The sequence below is a fragment of the Tursiops truncatus genome, chromosome 9, assembly GCF_011762595.2.
Source record: "Tursiops truncatus isolate mTurTru1 chromosome 9, mTurTru1.mat.Y, whole genome shotgun sequence".
NCBI lineage: Eukaryota > Metazoa > Chordata > Mammalia > Artiodactyla > Delphinidae > Tursiops > Tursiops truncatus.
This window is the reverse complement of record NC_047042.1, coordinates 102,081,478-102,104,893: the sequence shown is the minus strand read 5'-3', so window position 1 is coordinate 102,104,893 and position 23,416 is coordinate 102,081,478. Positions and strand designations below refer to the sequence as shown.

The 23,416-nt window shown below is 46.0% G+C and overlaps 1 protein-coding gene across 1 annotated transcript in view; it reads right to left on the bottom strand.

The window, feature by feature from the left end:
- Window positions 1-23,416, bottom strand: part of DPP6 (dipeptidyl peptidase like 6) — a 772,816-nt gene that overhangs the window by 203,682 nt on the left and 545,718 nt on the right. Inside the window, exon 7 of the mRNA XM_033863543.2 lies at window positions 5,341-5,422. Within this exon, the coding sequence (XP_033719434.1) occupies window positions 5,341-5,422 (82 nt within the window). The remainder of the gene's footprint in view (window positions 1-5,340; window positions 5,423-23,416) is intronic.

Here is a 23,416-nt window from a genome sequence, read left to right as displayed (position 1 = left end):
ATGCCATCTGGGAGGAAGAAGCATGAGCCAGTGCCAGTGAACAGGTGAAGTAAGACCCTCGCTTTCTTTTTTTTTTTCCTGCTGGTGACATGTTAGAAAGAAAAATAGCCTCCTTTGATAAAATGGTGTTGTTAAGTAGGCGGGAAAACAGCACTGACACAAAAGGGCTCCTAAGAAGTTGACTTTTAATGCTTACTTTCCTTAGAGCGGACTCAGACCTTTAGAGTCACAGCTGTTACGTCCCAGGCCTAAGAAGTGTAATCACCACTAAGGTACAGCCTGGCCCAAGACTCTGCAAAGCTGTCTCCACCAGGTAACTCGGAGAACACAGGTGTAAAGGTTTCCATGAGGAAAGGCTGCTGGAACTTGGGGAGGAAAGCCTGACGGACGTGTGGGGCTGGAGAGAATCAACAGGACAGCAGGTGACCTAGTTCACTCCTGGGAGGAGGCCCAGACTTCAGTGTGTTGGCTGAGCAGGGAGAGACCTGGGAGGGCTTTGTTCCAGCAGAATCATTTTATCCAGATTGAAGGGTCCAAGAGGCCTGGGCAGCTACCGATCTCCTGCAGCTCCCGCTGTGGACAGGACACTAAGTCTGGGCGGAGTGGACAGAGACAGGGCAGGGAACATTTCTGAGGGTGGCCGCGCAACACGAAGCAATCATGGCTGCCAAGAGCTGTTGACCATGGCGACAGAGGCACCTTCCATCAGAAGCGGAAGTCGGTGAGGAAAGAACCATGCCTCCCTTCTGCAGCGCCAGGATCTGGCAGAGGCTCCAGGACACGGGGAGTGTTCAGTAAACAGATGAGCGTCCAAACTGTGCATACACAAAAGGACTGGCCTGCCAGGTCCTTCACGTTTAGCTGGCTGACAGCCCACATCTGTCATCCCCCGAGAGTTCTGGGGCTATGGGCAAATGCTTAGGAGTCCAGTCCCCACTGCCCTGAGACCTTGTCAGGAGAGCTGATATCTGAACTGTTCGTGAAAAAAAGCAACTCTGTTAAACAAAGACTCCTTGACTCTCCTGGATAAATTATTCTATCCATGATTTTGCCTGGAAAAGTATCCTAGGGTCTAACAAGCCATGTCATCGTGAAGTCAAGGTGAACCCCAACTTTGGTAAACATGCTTCACTTTGTTCTCTGGTCTCCAGGGAGACACAGAGCAGTAGCTCACTGTCATCAGTACCACAGCCTCCCACCCTGGGCGACGATGGGTAAGTCAGCTTCCTCTTCTGAGTGGGGATGCAGAGCCCTGAGCACTCCTTAGTTTTCTTCCATTGGGCTGCCACATCCCCAACCCCATCCGCTCCCCAAGGACGGCGCCAGCCCTGTCTGCCACCAGGTTCCCTCACCAACCCCTCTGCTCGCTCTTCACTTTGCAATTCTGAAGACTTCCCGACTGGCTTATTGTTCATTTGTCCCCATCCTGGGAGCAGGCCAAGCAAAGAGAGACCCAGTCTCTTTGTCTCTGATCCACCAAGTGGACCTGCACAGACTCCAGCCTCAAATTCTTAATGTTGTCTAATACTGTGCAGTCGCGATTGCAGAAGTTCCCACGTCACTTGGTTCTAAAAGAAAACATTGCTATGTGACAAATACACCAAGTTCCCTGTGCTGGTGTGTTAGCCCGCAAGGTGCCCTGAAGAGGCCTGAACTCAAATGCCGTCAGCTGTAAACACAAGGAAGGCCACTGCAGCTGCCCTCAGTGTTTGTGTGTTTTTACTAAATGTCTCTAGCAGAGGTGACATGCAAGGAAATGAAAGGATAATTTGATCATATTCTAGGTCAGCAGAGACAAAACCTCACATAAATAGACAAACACGCACGGGGTAGGGCTTCACGAAAAGATCAAAGAGCTCAGAGACGTTCTCAATTTAGGCAGAGACTCGTCTGCAGGGGATACCTGGAGAATGATACAGTATGGAGAGAAATTTTGATATAGTTTATGTTTTAGTGTAAATCACTATGTATACTGACCGCATAAAGAATGGGAGAAAGGGGAAGCAAGGGGGAGGAATCTGTTCAAAGTTTTACATGTATTTTCTCACTTAATCCCATTTAATCTATCCAAATCCATTTTCCTATCTCTAGGCTTTCAGTAGATGATGTCGAATTCTGGAAACAACCTGGTTATCCGTCTTGAACAACCAAGACCACAGACCAGCACCATTTCAGAAGCGACTTTCCGGCAGAATGGAGGCCTCCCCAAGGTCAAGGTTTTCCCTCCCCTCTAACAGTGCAGAGACCAGTGTTCCTGGCAGTGTTCATGACCTACGATGTGATTGAAGGTCTAACAAAATCTACCCTAAAAGGTAAGAGCCACTAATTGGAGGCCACATCGAAGCATTGGAGAAAATGCCTTTAAGCCCCTCCTGGTGCCCAGTGTCATCTTCCTGTGGTTTATGGGGTTCCCGACCCAAATGCATCGCTGAGACCCCTCCTCACGAGGAGGTGGCGATGCTGGGAAAGTTCTCCGGTGAACTTTAACCACAGCTGTGTTCCCTGCTCCCGAAGGAGAATTACTCATTGAAATTAGAGTCGATTTCCTTTGGGAGCAATATTTACTCTTTAAAATAAAATGGCAATGAGATTTGTTAGTGTTTACAAGGCCTGCTTGTGGGTTTTGAATTTTCTTTGGCAAGAGTGCCCACTGGGAGTACTGGTCAACTGGGTGCTGGTCCCAGGGGTCAGGCCTCCCCAGGTAAGGACGGCCAAGAGGGCATTTGATCCCCTAAAACATTTACTACCTGGCCCCTTATGGGAAAAGTTTGCTGACCCCTGCTCCAAGCTATAGGATATTTTCTCAGTGATGAGCTGTACTGCCTACTAGACTCAGTACAAGAACAGTATAATAAAAACTGCAAAGTTAAAAAAGTTTAAAAACTCAAAAATTCCATGAGCACATGAGTACTTCTGGTACTAAGCTCAAATATCGGCAATTACTACTTAACCGAACCTTTGCTTCCTTGCACAGAAAGGAAGCTGAACTTCCCTCCCCGTCAGTAACATCCTAAACGTACACGCAGATTCTGGCTACTTGTGTCCCCCCAATTACTTTATGTTTAAGTGGTTGAGGACCACAAGAATGTATCAGCTGATTATTAACCCGTCCATTCACGCGTTCACTTTTGACCTCAACAGATATTTCCTCAGCGCCAGGTGTTGAGCTAGGCACTCAGAACACACAGACGAAAAGTGCTCGAGGCTTAGACCACAGGCCACCTCACCGCGGAGAGATGTGTGGGCAGGAAACTGTGTGACAGGAGATCGCACGGTGACACGTGGGCTCCGGAGGTGCCACCTGGCCGTGCGGGCAGGGGAGCTTTCTCAGAGAAGGTGATGCCTGGTTATGCTGCCGGTTATTCTTTAAGAGATGAATATACTAACTTCTATAATCACTTAACCCAGCCCCGTCCACTGGGAAGCCTGGCATGAGTGTAAAGTCAATTTACAGGAAGCAGCAGTGGCTTCAGGCAGGGGAGGGACTGGCCAATGAGTAAGCTGCCCAGAGAATGATCAGCCCAGGGCCCCAGCTGCCCCGCATTCCAGACAGAATCCTAAGGCGTGTGCGTGTGCGTGTGCACGCATGCAACACACACCACCTCCTTTTGCAGCTGTGGGTTATTTTTCCTTAAATTGCAAGCCCTTTCCCGAAGGCAGGCCTAGGGGGCACGACCTCGTTATAGCATCCGGCCTCCCCCACGGGCCCACGTGAGCCTGCAGGTTTAGTGAGAATCACTGCGCAGGCAGGAAGACAACCCGACAGTGCCCGGGTCCTGATGTTCTTTTCCGGATGACGATAAAACGGCTGGACGATGGCCACTCAGTAAGGTGCCCATTCCCCGTGCCCGCCCCCGCCCCGAGTGGTGCCGTGGGCCCCCAAAGGACCAAGGAGAAAGGGGAGAGCCCTCTACGGAGGTGCAGCGTCACGTTTACGGAATGACTTGACGGATGTGGGAAAGATCTGCTTCCCAGAAACGTTTTCCATCGTTGGTTTTCAGAGGGACTTAGCTATCAGAGATCAGTCACGAGTCTTAAACACTTAGGTCTTCTACGGTCTCCTGTGGAATTGCAGTTTTTCCTTGGGTAAGAGTTAGCGCCTTTGAGCAATGAAGACTTTTCTCTCCTGGTTCTGACTGCGTTGATGGACTGCTGTCATCCTGCCGAGTCAGCCTGCAGCACCCTCCTGACCTGCTGTCACTGGTTTAGATCCTTACATGTGCCTTTCGAAACCTCTGCTCACGAAGTGCGCAGCACCAGGAACACTGGGGTAACAGCTAAAGCAGCCTCGTGGCCGATACCCTCCTGTTGCTTCAGATCAGTTTGAGGCAATGGAATTAATACGAAACCAAGAAAAAATAATTGTACTATTGGGGAAAGTAGGACTGTTTTAATTCCTAAGACAGTAGGCAGCCTATCCAATAGAATCTTGCCCCAAGATTTTAAAAAATGATCATTTTCTGCGCTTTTTCTGGGAAAAGAAAGCTTTTAAAATGCAGCTTTGTTAATCAGCTTAAAGATGGAGAAGAAAATGGTGACATGATCAGCCACCACGTCACCTGACCTTCAAACTGCAGACACTCTGCAACCTCCTGAACGGAACTGACAACTGTCATCCGGTTTTAGACAAATGTAACGCTGGAGTTGGGACAAACCTGCAAGGTCACCTCATCCAGATTTTTCACTCAGTAGCTGGGCCAGGTGACAGCAGCCTAGCAGCTAGTTTGTGAACACCCAGGGTTAGAACCTCTGTCTTCTAACCGGTTGTTCAGACCCCTTTCCACTACACCATCCTGGCCATTCAGTTTCTTGAAACATCTTAGCTTTGCCAGTTTGAGTGGGAATCCATGAAGATGTTCAGTGTAACGCAGAGAGGGCCACACTAGCTGTGGAGGATTCTGCAGATGCTACTTGCAGGGAGCCCGGCTCTACCATGGCCAGCACATCTACTTTTCTCATAAAACCTGCCAAAGAAAAGAGCCAGAGCTCCAAGAGCAAAGCAGAAGAACCTTTCATGACTCCATGATTCTGATCGTTCCCATCTGCGGCCCTCTGACGAGGTGTATCTCAGATTCACAGTACATCTATAGTCCATACACACACAGCTCCAGTCAGGGACTGCTTTAAGGATAAAGGGTACCAGAACCAAGGCATATGCTCTCCCAATTTCAAGACGGTTCTCAAGCAAAAGAAATGGCCATTTACATATGCAGATGTTCTGGGGACTTTTTCAAAACTTAAATTCACACAAACACAGATTCTGAGTATAGTGAGATACATTCAGTGTATAAAACGGAAACTTCAACGCAAAAAGTTGGTCACTGAAAGCGACCTGCTTACCAGTTGTTGACCCTTGGGGCCCCATCCTGCATACTGAAGTTTTGCGTTGCTGACTTCTGGTGGATCTAGACTTTGAGGATCCCTGAAAGAAAAAAAACAAGCAAAGAAAAATGGTGGGAAACAAGCATTTAAGATGCTGTAATATTATCCTCCAGCTGAAACTTACTCCTTTTTCTTCCACTTAATCAATTTCAGGAGCTTGTGTTATTAAATAAAATGTCTCATTTCAGCCTCCATTAGATTTCTTCAGATAAATAGATAAAATTATATATTTATATATATTTATATATGCATATAAAATTTACATGAACCTGCAATAGGTCCATCACTGCTTAACTTCAATAGTAAATATTCATCAAGAGAGAACATGCAGAGAGGTCTGTAGATCAGCTTTTAAAATATCCATAACAGTCAAAATTAAAAATGGAAATGCATAGCTATGCAGTAAGTCCCCACAACTCATATTTCCATCGTCGGCTTTCCTGGCAGATAGGTTTTTTCCCAAGCAGGTCATTCTGACCTTTTAAAACCGGTGGTCTCAGGACAGAGTCCACCCTTTGGTTTGTGTTGATAAGAAGGGAGGGAGGGAGGGACAGAGAGACAGAGAGACACTGAGGTGAGAGGGAGTGAGAGGAAGCATGGGAGAAGGAGTTTTTTCTTTCAAACATCACTTACGCTTTTCATTCTTAATTTACTGATATGCAAAACACCATGCTAAAAAAAATCCTGACTATGTACTTAAATAAAGGTAATAATGAATAAAAGTCATAACGAGAAAGAAAACAACACTTTTATAGATATTACATATTTCAGCATATTTTGTAGCTACCACTGTGCTCACGTGTAGGAAAGACTGACGTCTGTGTTTCTTTCGGATGCTGCCTCTCCCTGTGTCCTGCTGGAGAGGCCAGACTCTGTCAGGGGAGCTCCCTACCACCCCGCTACAGTGCTTCTTGTGCAGAGGACACAGCTATGAATGTGCTCATTCATCTACAGAGAGACTAGGGTTGAGTGGTCTTTGGTGAATTTTAAAGACGGTGAATTTTAGGAGTTGCTTGAACCAAGACGAAGCAAGAAGGGAAGGGAGGTGAAATGGGTAAGGATGTGCTGATTCAGAGCTTAAATCAGTAGAAAATTCTAAAGTAAATGTTTAACAATACTATCAGGGCAAGGCAGAATACATTTCAGAGTAAAAAGTGTCAGGGAAGACAAGATAGTCTGCAAAGCCCCAGGGTAGTTTTAGATGGCATGGAGATGGGTCTGGAGAAACCAGGGAAGCCTGAAGGTGGGTGATAAGGTACGGAGTAGGGGGTGACCATGACAAGAGGAGTTGGCTGGGAAGGCTGGTCCTCAGGCAGTTAGAAGAGGAAGGGCGTCTAACATTCCAGCTTCCAAATGATTTTAACAAATCCTACCATTTGTATGTTTTTAATATTTCAAAGTACTTTCGTAAACATAGGTGATTTCCTCTCTAACCTTGTGGAGGGAAAGGCTTTCTAAGGATGACTCAAAATCCAGAAGTGATAAAAGAGGGGTAAACTTACATAAAAATTAAAAAATTTTTGCATGACAAAAAGCCCACAAACAATAGAAAATTGGAAAAAAATATTAATAACAAATACCATGGAAAAATGGCTAATATCCCTATTACATAAATAACTCTAAAATATGGAGGTTATAAAAGACCAAAACAAAAAAATAAGAAAAACACATGAACAGATAATTCACAAATATAGAAAAATGGTCCTCAAATGTATTAAAAAGTACTCAAACACAGGCAAAATTAGAGAAATACAAATTGAAACTACACTGATATCATTTCTCACCTATACATCCACACACATACATATAGATCCAAAATCCAGATATGTGAGTCCACAGGTTAGTACACATACATACATGTCCTTGCTCTGTTCATAGAGAAGACCAGATCTAATAACCACCAATAACAACGAGCCCACCCAGGGGGCTCATATGTTGCTCTCTCAGCACCATCTTCCAATTAAAAAATAAATAAATAAAATAGTGCTCCTAGGAGAAGAAATTTATCCAGGCTAGAACAAGAAAAATGCAGGATGATTCTGAAACATCTTATGGGCCAGAAAGTAAGGAAATACTCAAAAAAGGTAGAGCTTGTTAACAGAAGGCAGAACCTCACCTACAGGGATCTCTCACGGCCAAAGCTGGAACAATTTGAGCAAAAAAAATAATTAATGATAATACTGGATTAACCCATAGAATAAAACAAATATCCATGAATCCTTACTAATATAAATAAATAATCCAATATATAACTAAGTGGGGGGAGAGCCAATTCTTCCTCACAAGAGAATTCCAATCAATTCCAAGGGGAGAAGGTCGGAGCATCACCCTTGGTCGGACACCACAGCGATGAACCCGGCAGACAAGATCCACCGAGATATGCTAAAATCAGTGGGTGAAAGTCTGAAGAGAAACAAGATCTGCACAGTCGCAGGATACTTACCAACCACAAAGGGGAAGAAGATGGCAACTGTGCAGGGAGAAGCCTGGCAGACAGCAACTCAACCCGGAGATCCGCTCAACACCCCCAGAAGTGAAACACATCAACATCACGAACCTTTAGCAAGATGCACTGAGAGACAACATCCTACATAGGGTATCGTCACCGGCAAACCCCGTCAATGACTCCCGGAGAATGAAAACAGAATCTGGGTAATAAGTCTAACCTTTCCTTCCTCTGTGCTTAGTCTAGTTCCACTTGCTCACAGCGGGTCTCGTGCAGAGGCCTCGCCCGCTCAGACCAGAGTTTCTGACGCAAAACGGCTGCGCCCGACACCTCGGCTCAGGGCCCTGTGCACGGACGCCGCTCACAACACCGCGATTCAAGATGGCGGCAGCGGGCCGTGTGCAGAACCGCTGCGCCCGGCACTTTGCGATCTGGAGCGTGAGTGGCGCGGCTGCCCCGCCCCCGAGAACCCCGGCCAGACCCTATAGAGCAGCCCCGCCCCGGCCTGGCGGGAGAGCGCGTGCTCTAGAGCCCAAGCTGTTCTCGCTCAGAGAGCAAAGCTTCCCTTTGCCTGTGAACTGAGCTCCGTCCCCTCCTGCTGGCTCCAGCGACACCACGCAGGAGACCCCTGTTGGGGACCAACTTGGGTGGCTCGGTAACAGTATTTTTGCCAAAAATGCATCGCCTTACTCCAATCATGAGAAAACTTCAGACAGACCCAAATGGAGGCGCTCACCAAAACAGCTGACCTGTGATCTTCAAAAGTGATCTTTCTTTCCATGAAAGACAAGGAAAGACTGAGGAAACGTCATAGCCTGGAGGGGACTGAGGGGAAGTAACATCTACAGGAATGTGGGATCCTGAGACAGAAAAAGGACACTGGTAGAAAAACTGGGCAAATGCAAATAAGGTTTGTAATTGAGTGAATAATATTGTACCAATGTTAATTTTCTGTTCTTGTCATTATAAAATACACTGACAGTAGGAGAAGTGGGTTGAGGAATAGAAGAGAATTCTTTGTACTATTTTTGCAACTTTTCTTCACCCAAAATTCTTCAAAATAGAAAGCTAAAAAATTCCAAAGAATTTTAATAGCTTATGTCTCATTGGTCATAAACATTATTATAGGAAATAAAGAACAGTTAGAGAATTCTCCTCCCAACATACTGTAATCTCGATATTGAATTGAAAAAAAAAATTACTTCCATATCTAGACAGTATCAGCACTCAACACACACATTTGCATAAGCAAATAAGTAAGGATGGAGGGATTATGGGGGCGGCCCTGAGTAAAAGACCTTTTGCAGGTTTGAAGGTCTAATGAATTCACCTGGCCTGAGTTGATTTAGAATTTTCCAAGCACAGAGGACAGGGTAAGAGATCAGAAAGGAACAGCCTTACTTAGTATTGAAATTCAGTTTGTTAGATTATGGTTTCTAGCAGGTGTCTAGTATATTCAGGAACAGCAGACTAACTTCTCTTTAATCTAACGAGTGTCAATTTCCATAAATGCTACCTGGAAAGGGTACCTCCAGTGGATCAAGTGTCTCAGAAGGTTGGGTGAGCACGCAGCCATGCACACCTTCCAGCTTTATGACCTCTGCTCCCCTGCACACAGGAGACCTTTACACCCTCTCTAGAGACAATGCACATTTCCCTCTACTCATCACCAATACATCAGACGAGTGTCCCCAGTGTGGAGGCAGCACAGTAACAGGAAGAACCACAGACTGGGGATCAGAAGTCTAGCGGCCGAGTGCCAGCTTCCCGAGGCACAGAGCATGCGCTGGGGCTGATCACACGTGACCACAGATCACATGACTCAATAGTATACTGTATTGCATGATAGATACTGAAACCAGGTAGCACAGTGCTTACCTAGTAGATATTTGAAAAATGCCTGTTTGTTTACTCATGGGTAAACTGGTAAATACTCAAGTCAACCATGCACCACTATCTAGGTGTAATTCTAACCAGAGGCACAATCATCTACCATCTATAGGGACAAATTTACTCCACAGGACCCAGCAAGCCAGCGCATGTCCTACGCTTCTGTATTAGGTGGGAACTTGGGTATAGAGAAGTCAGCTCTCAACCATGTCTTCCTCATTTGTTTCTATGAAATAAGCCTGTGTTTGGGCATCTGCCTGCGACTGGGTCGGATTATTTTGCTTTCATGTTAAAAGCGCCTTTCAGCCTTATCTCTTCCAACTCCCCCTCCAATGATCCACTTGATGGTCATTCATCCTCTGCTCAAATCTCCCACTGAATGGCTCCCCTCTCACAAGCCTAGCAAACACCCAACTTGGCTTTATGTTCAATCTACCTCCTTCATAGACCATTGGAAGCAGCAGAGAAAAGCACGGAGCCAGCTGGAGTCTCCAACCCTTCCCATCATCGTCCTTACAACCAAGTCTTGGGTGGGCATGTTCTTCTCAACAACAACTCCAATCTTTTGCTGCTCTCTTCACATCCCCTTTTATCTACTGCCTCTGAGCAGAGGCCCACCTGTGGGGCAGACAGGAAGGGGCCCCCGGTTCTGATCACCTTCCAGGAAGAACCTGTGGCTCGGCTCCCAGCTGCTCACATCAGGAGTCGGCTTCAGCTTTCAAGCCAGGCCATGCTCACCTTGGGCAGCCCCCGGCCCATGATCGATCATGGCCGGGGCACTGGAGCCTGATACTTTCACCCAGTGCAGGGTCCTCGATGGGCAGTCTTTGCTCTGAGCTCCCCATTGGGTTGTCCCAGGTGGTCAGACATGCAGGAGTCTGAGGCCCAATCCGGCTTCTTCTCCTTTTCCCAGCCTTGCAGCTGCCATGTTTGCCTTGCGGCCTGAAGCTTTTTCCTCCCAATCCTGCTGCTGCCCTTTGGTCTTTCATAGGCCTCACTCTTAATGTAGGTTCAGCCTTTGCTTCCAGGAAGGCTCAGCTGGCACCCCAGCTCCCTGCTACCAGAGGCAGTGGTGTCCCCTCTGCCCACACATGTAGGTACCTGTCCATCCTCACTCCAGTGTCCGAGGATGAGGCATCCCCTCTCCTGTCTAAGCCAGCTCCTCCTCTGTACCTCCTTTTCCATTCCAGCCTAGAACCATCAAATCCTTTCCTTCCCACTTACCTTCTTGGTAAACCTTTATTATTTATTTTTATTAGTTATTTTTGAAAATTAACACTTATTTTCCAGGGCAGTTGTAGGTTTACAGGAAAACTGAGCAGAAACTACAGAGTTCCCATATGTCCCCTCTCTCCTGGCATCAGTTTCCCGACTTATGAACTTCTTGCACTAGTGTGGTACATTTGTGACAACTGATGCACCAATATCAATACATTATTATTAACTAAATTCTCTAGTTTACATTAGGGTTCACTCTCAGCCTCGTGTGCTCTGGGGGTCTTGACAAATGTACAATGAATGTCATGTATCCACAGTCGTAGGGTCAGAAGAGTCTCCCTGCTGTACGAATCCCCTGTGCTCCACCTACTCATCCTTCCCCCTGCCCCCTACAGCCCCTGGAAATCACTGAATTTTTTTTTTACTGTCTCCATAGTTTTGCCTTCTCTAGAATGTCATCGAGTTGGAATCATACAGAGTGTAGCCTCTTCAGATTGGCTTCTTTCACTTAGCAATATGCATTTAAGGTTCCCGTGTGTGTTTTTGTAGCTAACTTTTTAAAAAAATTTATTTTATTAAAGTATAGTTGATATACAATGTCGTGTTAATTTCTGCTGTATAGCAAAGTGATTCAGTTATACATATATTTACACTTTCTTTTTCGTATTCTTTTCTATGATGGTTTATCACAGGATACTGAATATGGTTCAGTATCCTGTGATAATTTCTGCTGTATAGCAAAGTGATTCAGTTATACATATATTTACACTTTCTTTTTCGTATTCTTTTCTATGATGGTTTATCACAGGATACTGAATATGGTTCCCTGTGCTCTACAGTAGGGCCTTGTTGTTTATCCGTCCTACAGATAATAGTTCGCATCTGCTCATCCCAAACTCCCAATCATCCCTCCCCCACTCCACCCCTGTTGGCAACTACAAGTCTGTTCTCTATGTCTGTGAGTCTGTTTCTTTTCACAGATATGTTCATTTGTGTCATATTTTAGATTCCACATATAAGTGATATCCTATGGTATTTGTCTTTCTCTGTCTGACTTCACTTAGTATGATAGCCTCTAGGTCCATCCATGTTGCTGCAAATGGCATTATTTCATTCTTTTTTATGGCTGAGTAATATTCCACTGTATATATGTACCACATCTTCTTTATCCATTCATCTGTTGATGGACATTTAGGTTGCTCCCATGTCTTGGCAATTGTGAATAGCACTGCTATGAATATAGGGGTGCATGTGTCTTTTTAAATTATAATTTTTGTCCGGATATATGCCCAGGCGTGGGATTGCTGGATCCTACGGTAGCTCTATTTTCAGTTTTCTGAGGCCCCTCCACACTGTTCTCCACTCCCACCCAGTATAGGAGCTCCCTTTTCTGTGGAGTCACGTTTATGCAGCCCCAGCCTCCCTAGGACTTGCTCCATCTGCACTTTCTACCTTCATCCTCTCCTCCTTCTTACTCCTTTCCACAGGGGCACCTTCCCATCTATGTACAAAAGACGCGTAATGCAGGAACAAACAAAACACACCTAACCTGACGCGGCATCTCCATCCACTTACGATCCACCCCCTTGCCTTCTTTCCTGGACCTCAGTGGGTAGTAGGTCCCATTCGGGGCCATTTTCTGACCTCCGACCCCATCCTCAACCTAGTGGAATGTGGCTTCCGTCTCACTGAGGGGCTGAAGCTGCTCTTGAGATCTCCCATCACCATCAAGTTGCCAAATTCTCCTTCCGTGGCCTCTTCTTCCTCTGCCTACTCCTTCAGAGTGAGTGTCCTGGGTTCCACCAGCCGCACCTTCTCCTCCCGTTCCACACTCCCCACCCTGGTGATTCCTTCACGGTCAACCTCAGTTCCTACTCTGAGGAGCACCAACACTGCACCCCAGCCTGGGTCTCCCCCCAAACCTCAGTTGACGTACAGGGTGTCTGCACATAGACATCCCACTAGTCCTCAGCGCTGACGTGAGTGAAACGAAGCCCCTTCTGCCCCCTCCTCTGGTGCTGACACCACAGTCCCCCCAGTCATGCAAACTAGGAACCTGCTGCAGGCATCTTAGAGGTCAAGTAGCCAAAGCTATATGTTGCGGGTCAAATTCTGTCCCCACGAAAGATATACTGAGTCCTGACACACAGTACCTGTGAATAAGAACTTATTTGCAAACAGGGTCTTGGCAGCCGTCATCACATTAAAATAAGGTCATTCTTGAAAAGGAGGGGAGGCTAACCCAAATCCAGCAGCTGGAGTCTTCATAAGAAGAAGAAAAGACACAGAGTGAGAGGCCACGTGATGATGGAAGCAGAGATCAGAGCAGTGCGCCCAAATCCAGGAGCACCGAGGACTGAGTGCATCCTCCAGAAGCTGGAGGAGGTGCGACGGGGCCCCTACCGGTGTCAGACGGAGCAGGACCTCGCTGACACCTGATTTCAGACCTCTGGCTTCCAGAACTGGGAGAAAATAAATTTCTGTTGTTTTAAGCCACTGGGTTTGTGGTAATTTGTTACTGCAGCCCTAGGAAACTAACAACCTTCCATTTCTCAGGGAAACTGAAACCCTGAGTGGTAAGTGATATGCTCAAGGACACAGAGCTGATCAACTTTTGTTTGAAGATTAATCTCCTGTTTTGGTCAAAGGGAAAAAAGATTCTCCAACTGACTGAGGAACAAAGTAGAAAGACCCTCAGAGAGACCAAAGTAAACCCAAGGAAGCTTTATCTGCTGACCTCTGTGCTTTCATGTGGCTCCCTGTGGAGGAAGCTTCTCCATCAGAGGGGCCTGGATGCCGACTTCACACGTGGAGGACCACTCGCAGTGCTCTCTGCCTGGAGCCCAAGACCTGGTTCATTGTCATCAAATGATTTTCCATCATGGACTGGATTATTCTGAAGGGTGTGTGTGTGTGTGTGCGTGTGTGTGTATGTGTGTGTGCGTGTGAGAGAGAGAGAGAATAAGAAAATGCATGAAGCTGTGTATTTATTTTGGGGTTGGTTGGTGCCCTCCCCCCATTTTTCCGTCTTTTTATTTACTTATTTATTTTAAAGAATCTATGGTAAGCTCTATGATGAATCATCTCCAGGGTGAAGATGGATTGGTAAAAAAAAAAAAAATGATTAAGGAAGAATAAAATTGTCTGGACTTATTACATCTGAAAATAATCATGCAATCAGTTCTCATTTTGCTTATTTGAGCAATAAATGAAATAGGGCATAAATCATGATGAATTTTGAAAAGTATATTAATGTAGTGAAGTTTACTCATTTATCTTCTGAGGCTAGTTCAGGGGATCGAAAAGCTTCCCCCAAAAAACAGCATTTGGAAAAGAAAAGCAAAAAATTACTTTTTTGGCTCCTAAACTTTTGTGGCGAAAGACATCAAAAAATAGAATTTTCTTTTTTTTTTTTTGGCCGCACTGTGCAGCATGCGGGATCTTAGTTCCCCAACCAGGGATTGAACCCGTGCCCCCCTGCAGTGGGGCGTGGAGTCTTAACCACTGGGCCACCAGGGAAGTCCCCCAAAATATCATTTTCAATATTAAATGGTAAGTGTTTTCTGAGTCTTCCTATGTGCTTTGCATGGTGGGTAATATAAAAATATAAGATACACTCCTAGTCCTGGAATAGTGTCTGACACATTGCAGATATCCATATGTATTGACTGAATAATGAATAAATGGATGGATGGATGAACAAATGGGATCTAGTCTAATCACCGTTGTTGACGGTCAGTAATACTGTAAGCTGATACAGCACTTAAAGATTTGCATTATCATTTTTTTATGTATATCTTAAATTACACAGTTAAATTCTTGAGGGCAGGAATCCTTATAGGCAAAAACCCTTCCTGATTGGCCAACATTTGAGTACATAACCTACTATTCATTTTAAGATGTTTCTATGTCTATGGTGTATCAGAAGTTCCTTTCCTCGTGAAGGATCTGGATATAGAACTTTTGAGGCAGAGATGCTCTACCCACGGAAAGAGTGACTCGGGAGGCTTGCTCTGAAACATTCATGATTTATCCCCCACCCCACCTACAGGGATACTTTAACATACATGGTCACAACTACAAGTACTAAAGAAAGTCACGCAGAAAGATTTTTTTTTAAATAAAAGGGGACTTGTGTCTTATTTGTCACTGTATACCCAGTGTCTAGACCTGTTCAAGGAGGAGGTGCGGAGGGGTGGAGAGGGGTCCGGAGCCTTAGCCAAGTCTTGAAGTGTATTCTGGGGGTGAGGAAGCATTCTACAGCTGATGGAGGTGATGGCTGCACAACTCTGGGAATACACAAAATACCACTGAATCATACAATTCACATGGATGAGTTGTATAGTATGTGAGTTACAGCTCAATAAAGCTGGGACAGGAAGTGGGAAGGGGAGAGGAGGAGGGGGAGGGCAGGAGGAGGAAGGGGGTAGGAAGAGGGGGGGGAGGGGTAAGAGAAAGGAAAGAAGAAGAAGAGGAGGAAAACAGGAAGAACGGAAAAGAGGAGGAAAAGGATGAGGGAGAGAAGTGGGAGGAGGGAAAAAAGGAGGAGGGGAGGAGAGGAGGGGGGAGGGGGGAGGAGGAAAGACAGGGGAAGGCGGAGTGGGAGGGGGAAAGGGAGGAGGAGCCCTCACTGTGTCTGCTCCAGGGCATCAAGCCTCATGTGCAGAATCTAGGTTCAAGGTTATTTCTGTTCGGCTAAGGACCTAGTGCCAAGGCTTCATGCTCTAATGTTTCCTCCAGATGCGTTCCCTGAATTGGAATTCCCATGCCTCCTCCCTGGAAAGGGTGGATGATCTCAAAGATGGCAACAGCAGCAGCAAGCCTGAGCCCACAGGCTGACGCACTGGAAGGAAGTGGAGAGAAGCCTGCAGGACTAAGGAGGCCACCCGCTGTCCTTTGCCCCACCACACCCAGGGACGAGTGCGTGCTTGGTTAACCAAACTAAAGGAGCCAGCCCTGGTCAAAATTAACCAGCTAGGTTCTGGGTGCCTCTCAGCTTGGCCTCCAATCCCTCCAGAAAGCCCTCTCCTTGAAACCAAGCAGGATCCTATGGGGCTCCTGGGCACGAAAGCCTTTCTGTGTCCCCTGTTTCTTGTTTGTGGGGAACAGATTCCAGCCTCCATGACCTTCCCTGAGTTCCAAAGGGCAGATTCAAACAGTTGCTAATCAGGGAAGGGAGGGGGTGCAGAATACAAGGGAGGAGCAGCTACAAGACAGTAGTGCAGCCTTGGGGCAGGTCCTGGTTCCCCTCAAGGGATACACATAACAATATCTTTGAGCTCTTCTACAGAACTAAACCCCCAACAAATAGAAGATGTTAACTACTTGATGAAGCAGTCTTCATTCCAGAGAAGGTCACAGTTTGATGAACTTGCGAACCAGAGAAGCTCATCAGGAGACCCCCTGAGGCCAGATTAAAGGAGCACAGGCCCTGCACACACCCCGATCCTTATCAGCAACCCTACCTTTAACCCAATGCTATAAAACTCCTCACCAAATCCTCCCAGGCTGGGGCACACGGTTTTGAGAGGCCCAAGCCTGCTGTGTCCTCCTTTGCCTGGCAAAGCAATAAAGCTGTTCTTCTCTACTTCACCCACAACTCTGTCTCCGAGATTCGATTTGGCACCAGTGCACAAAGGGTAAGTTTTTGGCATCACCCTCTGCTGCTCAGAGAAGGTCCCCCCCACCCCCGATGGTGCCGCATAAGGCTGCTCACTCGACACGGCTTGCACAACCCAGAACTTTCCATCTTCTTTTTTCCTACATCACCACATGCCTCTTCTTGGTCCCTTTCCTCCAGGCGCTGCTCTCTCAGAGTAGACATGCAGTCAATGTGATGACACATGTCACATGCTCTCAGGTGAAATTACAAAAGGGGCTCTTTGGAAGCAATGCCTTAACTCTGTGCTGTTTTGAGTAGGAGAGAATGAGGCCTTTGGATTCAGACATGGGTTGGAATTCCAATATCTCCACTTACAAGCTGTGTGGCCTTTAACCTTTCTGAGCTTCTATTTTCTCCTCTGTGAGATGGGGTCATTTCCCATGGGGTTACTGTGAGGTTTAAGTGAGCAGGTCTAGCACCTGGGTCCTGGAAATCAGGGCAGAGGTGTGACTGCTATGATGTTACTGCTGCTGATGGTGGGAGATGGGAGAGGTGGGCATAATTCATTTGTTCAAGGTTTTGCCAAAGTCTGTGTGGTCTAAAGCCCTCGGCACTCTCAGGCACCTTTGGGTTCAGGTAATCTTCTGCAGGTGGGGTGCCAGTGTAGATACCCTTTGGGTTCACAGTGAGCTGTGCCAGCCTGGGCATCTGAGTTAACTCCTCTGTAATGATCAATGTCACACTCGGCTTTCTTCCACCTATTTGTTTACCTTCTTAGAGGTTCCACCTTACACCATACAGCATAAAAAACAAGTTTTTGACAGTGTGGCATTGGCATAAAAACAGACATATGGATCAATGGAACAGAATAGAGAGCCCAGAAATAAACCCACATACCTCTGGACAATTAATCTACGACAAAGGAGGCAAGAATATACAATGGAGAAAAGACAGTCTCTTCAGCAAGTGGTGCTGGGAAAGTTGGACAGCCGAATGTAAATCAATGAAGTTAGAACACACCCTCACACCATGCACAAAAATAACTCAAAATGGCTTAAAGATTTAAACATAATACATGACAGCATAAAACTCCTAGAAGAGAGCATAGGCAAAACATTCTCTGACATAAATCTTATCAATGTTTTCTTAGGTCAGTCTCCCAAAGCAATAGAAAGGAAAGCAAAAATAAACAAATGGTACCTAATCAAACTTAAAGCTTTTGCACAACAGAGGAAACTATTAACAAAACGAAAAGACAAACTATGGACTGGTAGGAAATATTTGCAAATGATGCGACCGACAAGGGCTTAATTTGCAAAACATGAACAGCGCATACAACTCAATAACAACAACAACAAAAAACCCAATTGAAAAATGGGCAGAAGACCTAAATAGACATTTCTCCGAAGAAGACATACAGATGGCCAATAGGCACATGAAAAGATGCTCAACATTGCTAATAATCAGAGAAATGCAAATCAAAACTACAGTGAGGTACCACCTCACACCAGTCAGAATGGTCATCATTAAAAAGTCTATGAATAATAAATGTTTCAAAGGGTGTGGAGAAAAGGGAGCCCTCCTATATTGTTGGCGGGAATGTAAATTGGTGCAACGACTATGGAAAACAGTATGAAGGTTCCTCAAAAAACTAAAAATAGAGTTGCATATGATCCAGCAATCCCACTCCTGTGCATATATCCAGAAAAGACAAAAACTCTAATTTGAAAAGATACATGCAGCACTATTTACAATAGCCACGACATGGAAACAACTTAAATGTCCATTGACAAGATGAATGGATAAAGAAGATGTGGTGTATGTCTACAATGGAATATTACTCAAGCATAAAAAGAAGGAAATAATGCCATTTGCAGCAACATGGATGGACCTAGAGATTATCATACTAAGTGAAGTAAGAAAGGGAAAGACAAATACCACATGATATCACTTACATGTGGAATCTAATATACAACACAAATGAAATTATCTACGAAATAGAAACAGACTCACAGACATAGAGAACAGACTTGTGGTTGCCAAAGAGGGTGGGAGTCGGGGAGGGATGGACTGGGAGTTTGGGATGAGCAGATGTAAGCTATTATATATAGAATGGATAAACAGCAAGGTCCTACCATATAGCACAGGGAACTATATTCAATATCATGTAATAAACCATAACGGAAAAGAATATATATGTGTATAACTGAGTCACTTTGCTATACAGCAGAAATTAACACAACATTGTAAATCAACTATATACTTCAATAAAATTTAAAAAAAAGTGTTTGATCATTTTAAGGGCTTTTTTGTTCCTGCCTTTTAGTAAAGTCCCAGGACAGAAAAAAACAACTGAAGAAGGGCTGCCTGGAAACACAGGCTTCAAGGAAGTCGGTGATTGCTTCTCAGTCTGTGTCAGGAGTGAAATGAGATCCCAGCCTTGTAGACTGGGGAAAACAGGAATTTTGAGAGGAACAGGAGAAGCTCTTTAAGGAAGTGGATCGACATGAGCGTAGCCAATTCACAACAGTGCTCTCTGCCTTTCTTCCACTCAGAGGGTCTGCATTTCCTCTCTGTCCTTTCCTGCTGCCTTTTCACCCTCTCTGCCAACTCATGGGCATAATCTCCAACTTTGGGAGAATCTGCTATCATTGTTCCAGAGAACAAATTGCTCGGAACTCTTTTATCCAAGATGTGGTTTCAGCGAACATAAATGGTGTAAAAGACAAGTAATCAAAACCTTAAAACTCCTCAGCGATTTGAAAGCTTTCTTCCATGGTTTAGAAGCAAAGTTGGTACCGAAGACCAACCCTTGTAGTTGATGGATGAAAATCGGTTGCACACAGCACAGCAAGGCAGCGTGTGATGGAGACGAGGGTCTGGAGGGAGCTGCTCACCACTGAGTCAGTGACTCCTGAGAGTCGCTTATCCCCATTCTGTTCAGGAGGAAGCAGGGCGGTCGATACCCCTTTATCAGCTCACAGTGTTTGAGGAGGAAATGCACATCGTGTGCGGAATTTCCCTAAAGAGCACGAACGGTTCTATGAAGTCTTGGAATAAGATGGGGTTCATTAATGATAAGGTCCCTTCAAGTTTCTGGAATCTAGCAATTGATGAAACATTAGCTAGGCTGAAAAACTGCCAACATTTCAACAGAATAAAAAAGCAGAATGAGCAGACTGGAGTGTTAAAACTTGGGGACTCTGGAAGTTACCGTTTCATTATGAACTCTCATGAATTCACAGGGTCCCAAACACTCTTGCTATCACTAGCAAGTATTATCACAGATATGGGGAGAAAGTCACATTTTCCTATCCCTATGCTTAAGACATTTGTTTCTACTGTTTCTTAAAGGCTTTCATAAACAATTTATATTTTTCCATTCAAGCATCTCTTCCAAGAAGAGATCGGATATTCAGTAGAAATGGTAGACAGTTGGGAGATTTGCCATGAATGGTTTAGGCAGTAAAAAGTCATACTATTTAAGTGTGGACCGTACATATCTGGATGGGAGGCTACGAGTCTTACTTATTAAGGAACTTTAAATATTTCTTACATCTAAGATTACAGAAAGCTGAGATAAGGAAGCCTACCTTTCATACAATGAGAGCAGGGCTCTGTTACAGTACACTCTGTCCACGGTCTTCAAGAAAGTCCAGATCTGAATTTTAGGACAAAGTGTGCAGGTGCAGTTAAAAAATGCATATTATATATACGTATATATTTTGAATACAACCATATAAACCATAGAAAGAAAACTGAGCAAAGCTTTTCAGCTTGTGTGGCAAATGGGGTTTTCCCAACATGGCCACAACAGTATTTCTGGTTCCAAATGCTTTTTCAAAACCTTGGCACTTTCCATCCAAAGATGGAGTTTATATCCTTAAAACTGGGCAGTGCTTTTGACTGCATCAGAGTCGAATGCAGCAGAAATGAGACTCCTGGGGCTGAGTCACAAGGCAGTACTGCACGCCGCAGGTTCTCTTTCTTGGGAAATTCGCCTGTGGAACCAGCCACCACGTTGCCAGGGGGCCCAGGCCACATGGAGAGACCACATCGAGGTGTTTTAGGTGACAGACCCGGCCGAGGTCTCAGCTGACAGCCATCGCCACCAGACACGGGAGGGAGCGAGCCTCCTGAGGAGCCGCCCCAGCTGACACCACAGCGCAAAGCAGAGACGCGCTGGTCGCCCCAGCCCCGTGCAAACGGCAGACTTGTGAGCCCAGTAAATGTCAGATTTAAACCCCCAAGTTTTGGGGTAGTTTGATATTCAGTCATAGTAACTGGAACTTCCAACATGAGTACATGGAAAATAAGAACAACATATTGCATGGGGGGCAGTTAAGATGGTTGGGACAAAATGATCTTCATGGTGTCATTTGAAAGGTACAGACCTTGGACTCGCATCTACAAAAGGAAAGCCTCCCTCCCCACTAGTCCAGCCGACCCTTCTAAACGGGCAGAGACAGTTAGGAAAGGTGAGAACTCCCCAAAGGCCAAGTATTTCTCCCCACACAGATGAGCCGCAGTGCCCTGCGCAGGACAGGGCGTGGGCCGTCAGGAGCCGGACGCTGGAGGCGTCCCCCAGCCGCTCTGGAATGACACCTCTTTCTCGCCCCTGCTCTTCTTCCCCTGCATCCGCTCTCTTCCCCTCTCCTCCCCGTCCCCTTCTCTCTCTGAATGCCTCCTTTTACTCTTTCCTACCTTACCTACCTATGTGTTAGACGTTGGTATCTGAGTTGTCAAATATTTGGGAGAAGTCATTGGAATCATTTGTAATGAGGACGATGAAACTTACTTCCTGGGTGGTGCTGAAGATAAATTCGTTTTTTTATGTAAGGCACTGTTGGCATTCTGCTCAGCAGGCTAAAGGCTGGTGTGTGGCTGTGAGTACAGGTGAGCTGGTTAGTGCTTCTGCAGCGGGTCCAGAGACCCCTGCATCGTGATTACTGAGGAAGCTGCTGAAAGAGGCAGATTCCTGGTCTCCATCCCTGTGTGCTGTGCAGAGTGGGTTGTCACCCTTTCCCCGTTTTTTGTCCTCAAAAAATCCCTCCTGGGCCCTCAACAGCTGGCCCTGGCCACGGGCACGAAGGCATGCTCTTCTCCTCTTGGTCCTTTCCTGCTGGCCGAGAGTCCTACGTGATCGCTAGGCCAGGAGCAGCCACCAAGAGACGCGATGTGGAAGCCACCAGGCTGGGGCGGCAACATGGCAGCCGGGGTCCCTGGGCACCAGCCGGGCACCCATCTCTGCACTTTCACGTGCGAGAAAACAAGTTCTACTTTGTAAAAGCCTTTGTTATTTTGGGTTTTCTGCCCCCTACCCCGCCCCACCAAATCTGACCGAATCATACCTAATATACCTCATTCTGGAGAGATCCTAGAAATATGCATTCTTATTAGCTCTCCAGGTGTTTTCAAAATAAACCAAAGCTTGAGAACTGGCCCAGCTAAATACCCCTGCATCTCACTGATGGCAGTGAATCACACACTGATGGCGTGGGCTGGCCCTGGCTCTTGGAATGAACACCTGGGAAGGCTGGGTGGCCACGGCACCTCTGTGTAGTCCTGAGGACCTGACCACACACATGTTCTACATGCATGTAGGGGCAGGGCTCCCGGGATCTGTACGCATGGCCCCGATGAACGTTGCTCCTGACCGAGAGCTGGGTCTGTTATCTGAAGACACCGATGAGGCCCGTTGCGGAATTATTTTAAACCAATTGAACTGTGTATATTGATAATAATAATAATAACAATAAAGCACAACCCAGAGAAGCCAGACAACATTAAATCTCCAACAGGTCAGGTAGGGAATGAAAAGCAACAAATGAGAAAGCAGAACGGTACCGAACACAGAGAGGAAAAATTATCTTTGGAGCAGGAACGATTCAGATTCTACACTAATCAGCAAAGCAGGGCCCAGGTGAAGACGAGTTCCAGCTCCTTTGCATCTCTCCTCAGCATCCCCACGCTTGGCTGAAGTAGCAGCCCACATGTCTGAAGCCTGCAGAGAAACTTCTTTCTGTTCTGTAAGATTCCACTGCTGGTTCCAGGACGCCACCTCCTCCTCCGCTGATCACAGACTCGCCCCTCCATCTGGTCTGTCATCCCTTTCAAGTTCAAAGGCTTAACACAGACATTTTATCTAATCTAGGGCTTCTTTTGAGAACCAGGCCTGAAACAATCTTGTTATTCCAAGGTGTGTTTTGCGGGAGGAGGCCCTGGGAGGAGGTTCCAACTCTCAGACACTCGTCCAGCCCCCTGGGGCTTCAGGGCGTCACTCACCCGGTGCCCTCGGGCTGCCCATGTGTAAACCGTGAAGGCCGAGCCCAGAGGCGAGCTGAGGGTGACTCCTGTTGCTGAGTTTGCAGAGAGAAGAGCCATTTCTCTGAGAAGGGAATCCAGCAGCCTGCCCACAGTCAGGCCCACCTGGGCGGCACCTGACACAGTTAGGACTGGGCAGTGCGGCCTGGATTTTTCCTACTCAAGTGGCCCTGGCTCCGGAGCTGTGCTCCATGGTTAGTAGCCAACAGGGCTCCAGGATGAGTTTAACCCATGAAAGGATGTGGTGAGACGTGATGCTGTGTAGAAGGGGAGTGAACTGGAAGAAAGCAGAGGAGATTCCCACATGCAGTGGATACAGGGGCTTAAAATTATATTTATTTATTTATTTAAAATTTTTTATTGAAATACAGTTGATTTACAATGTTGTGTTAGTTTCAGGTGTCCAGCAAAGTGATTCAGATGTATGTACACATATATATATTCTTTTAGAGTCTTTTCCATTATAGGTTATTACAAGATATTGAGTATAGTTCCCTGTGCTATACAGTAGGTCTTTGTTGTTTATCTATTTTACAAATAGTAGTACACACTAC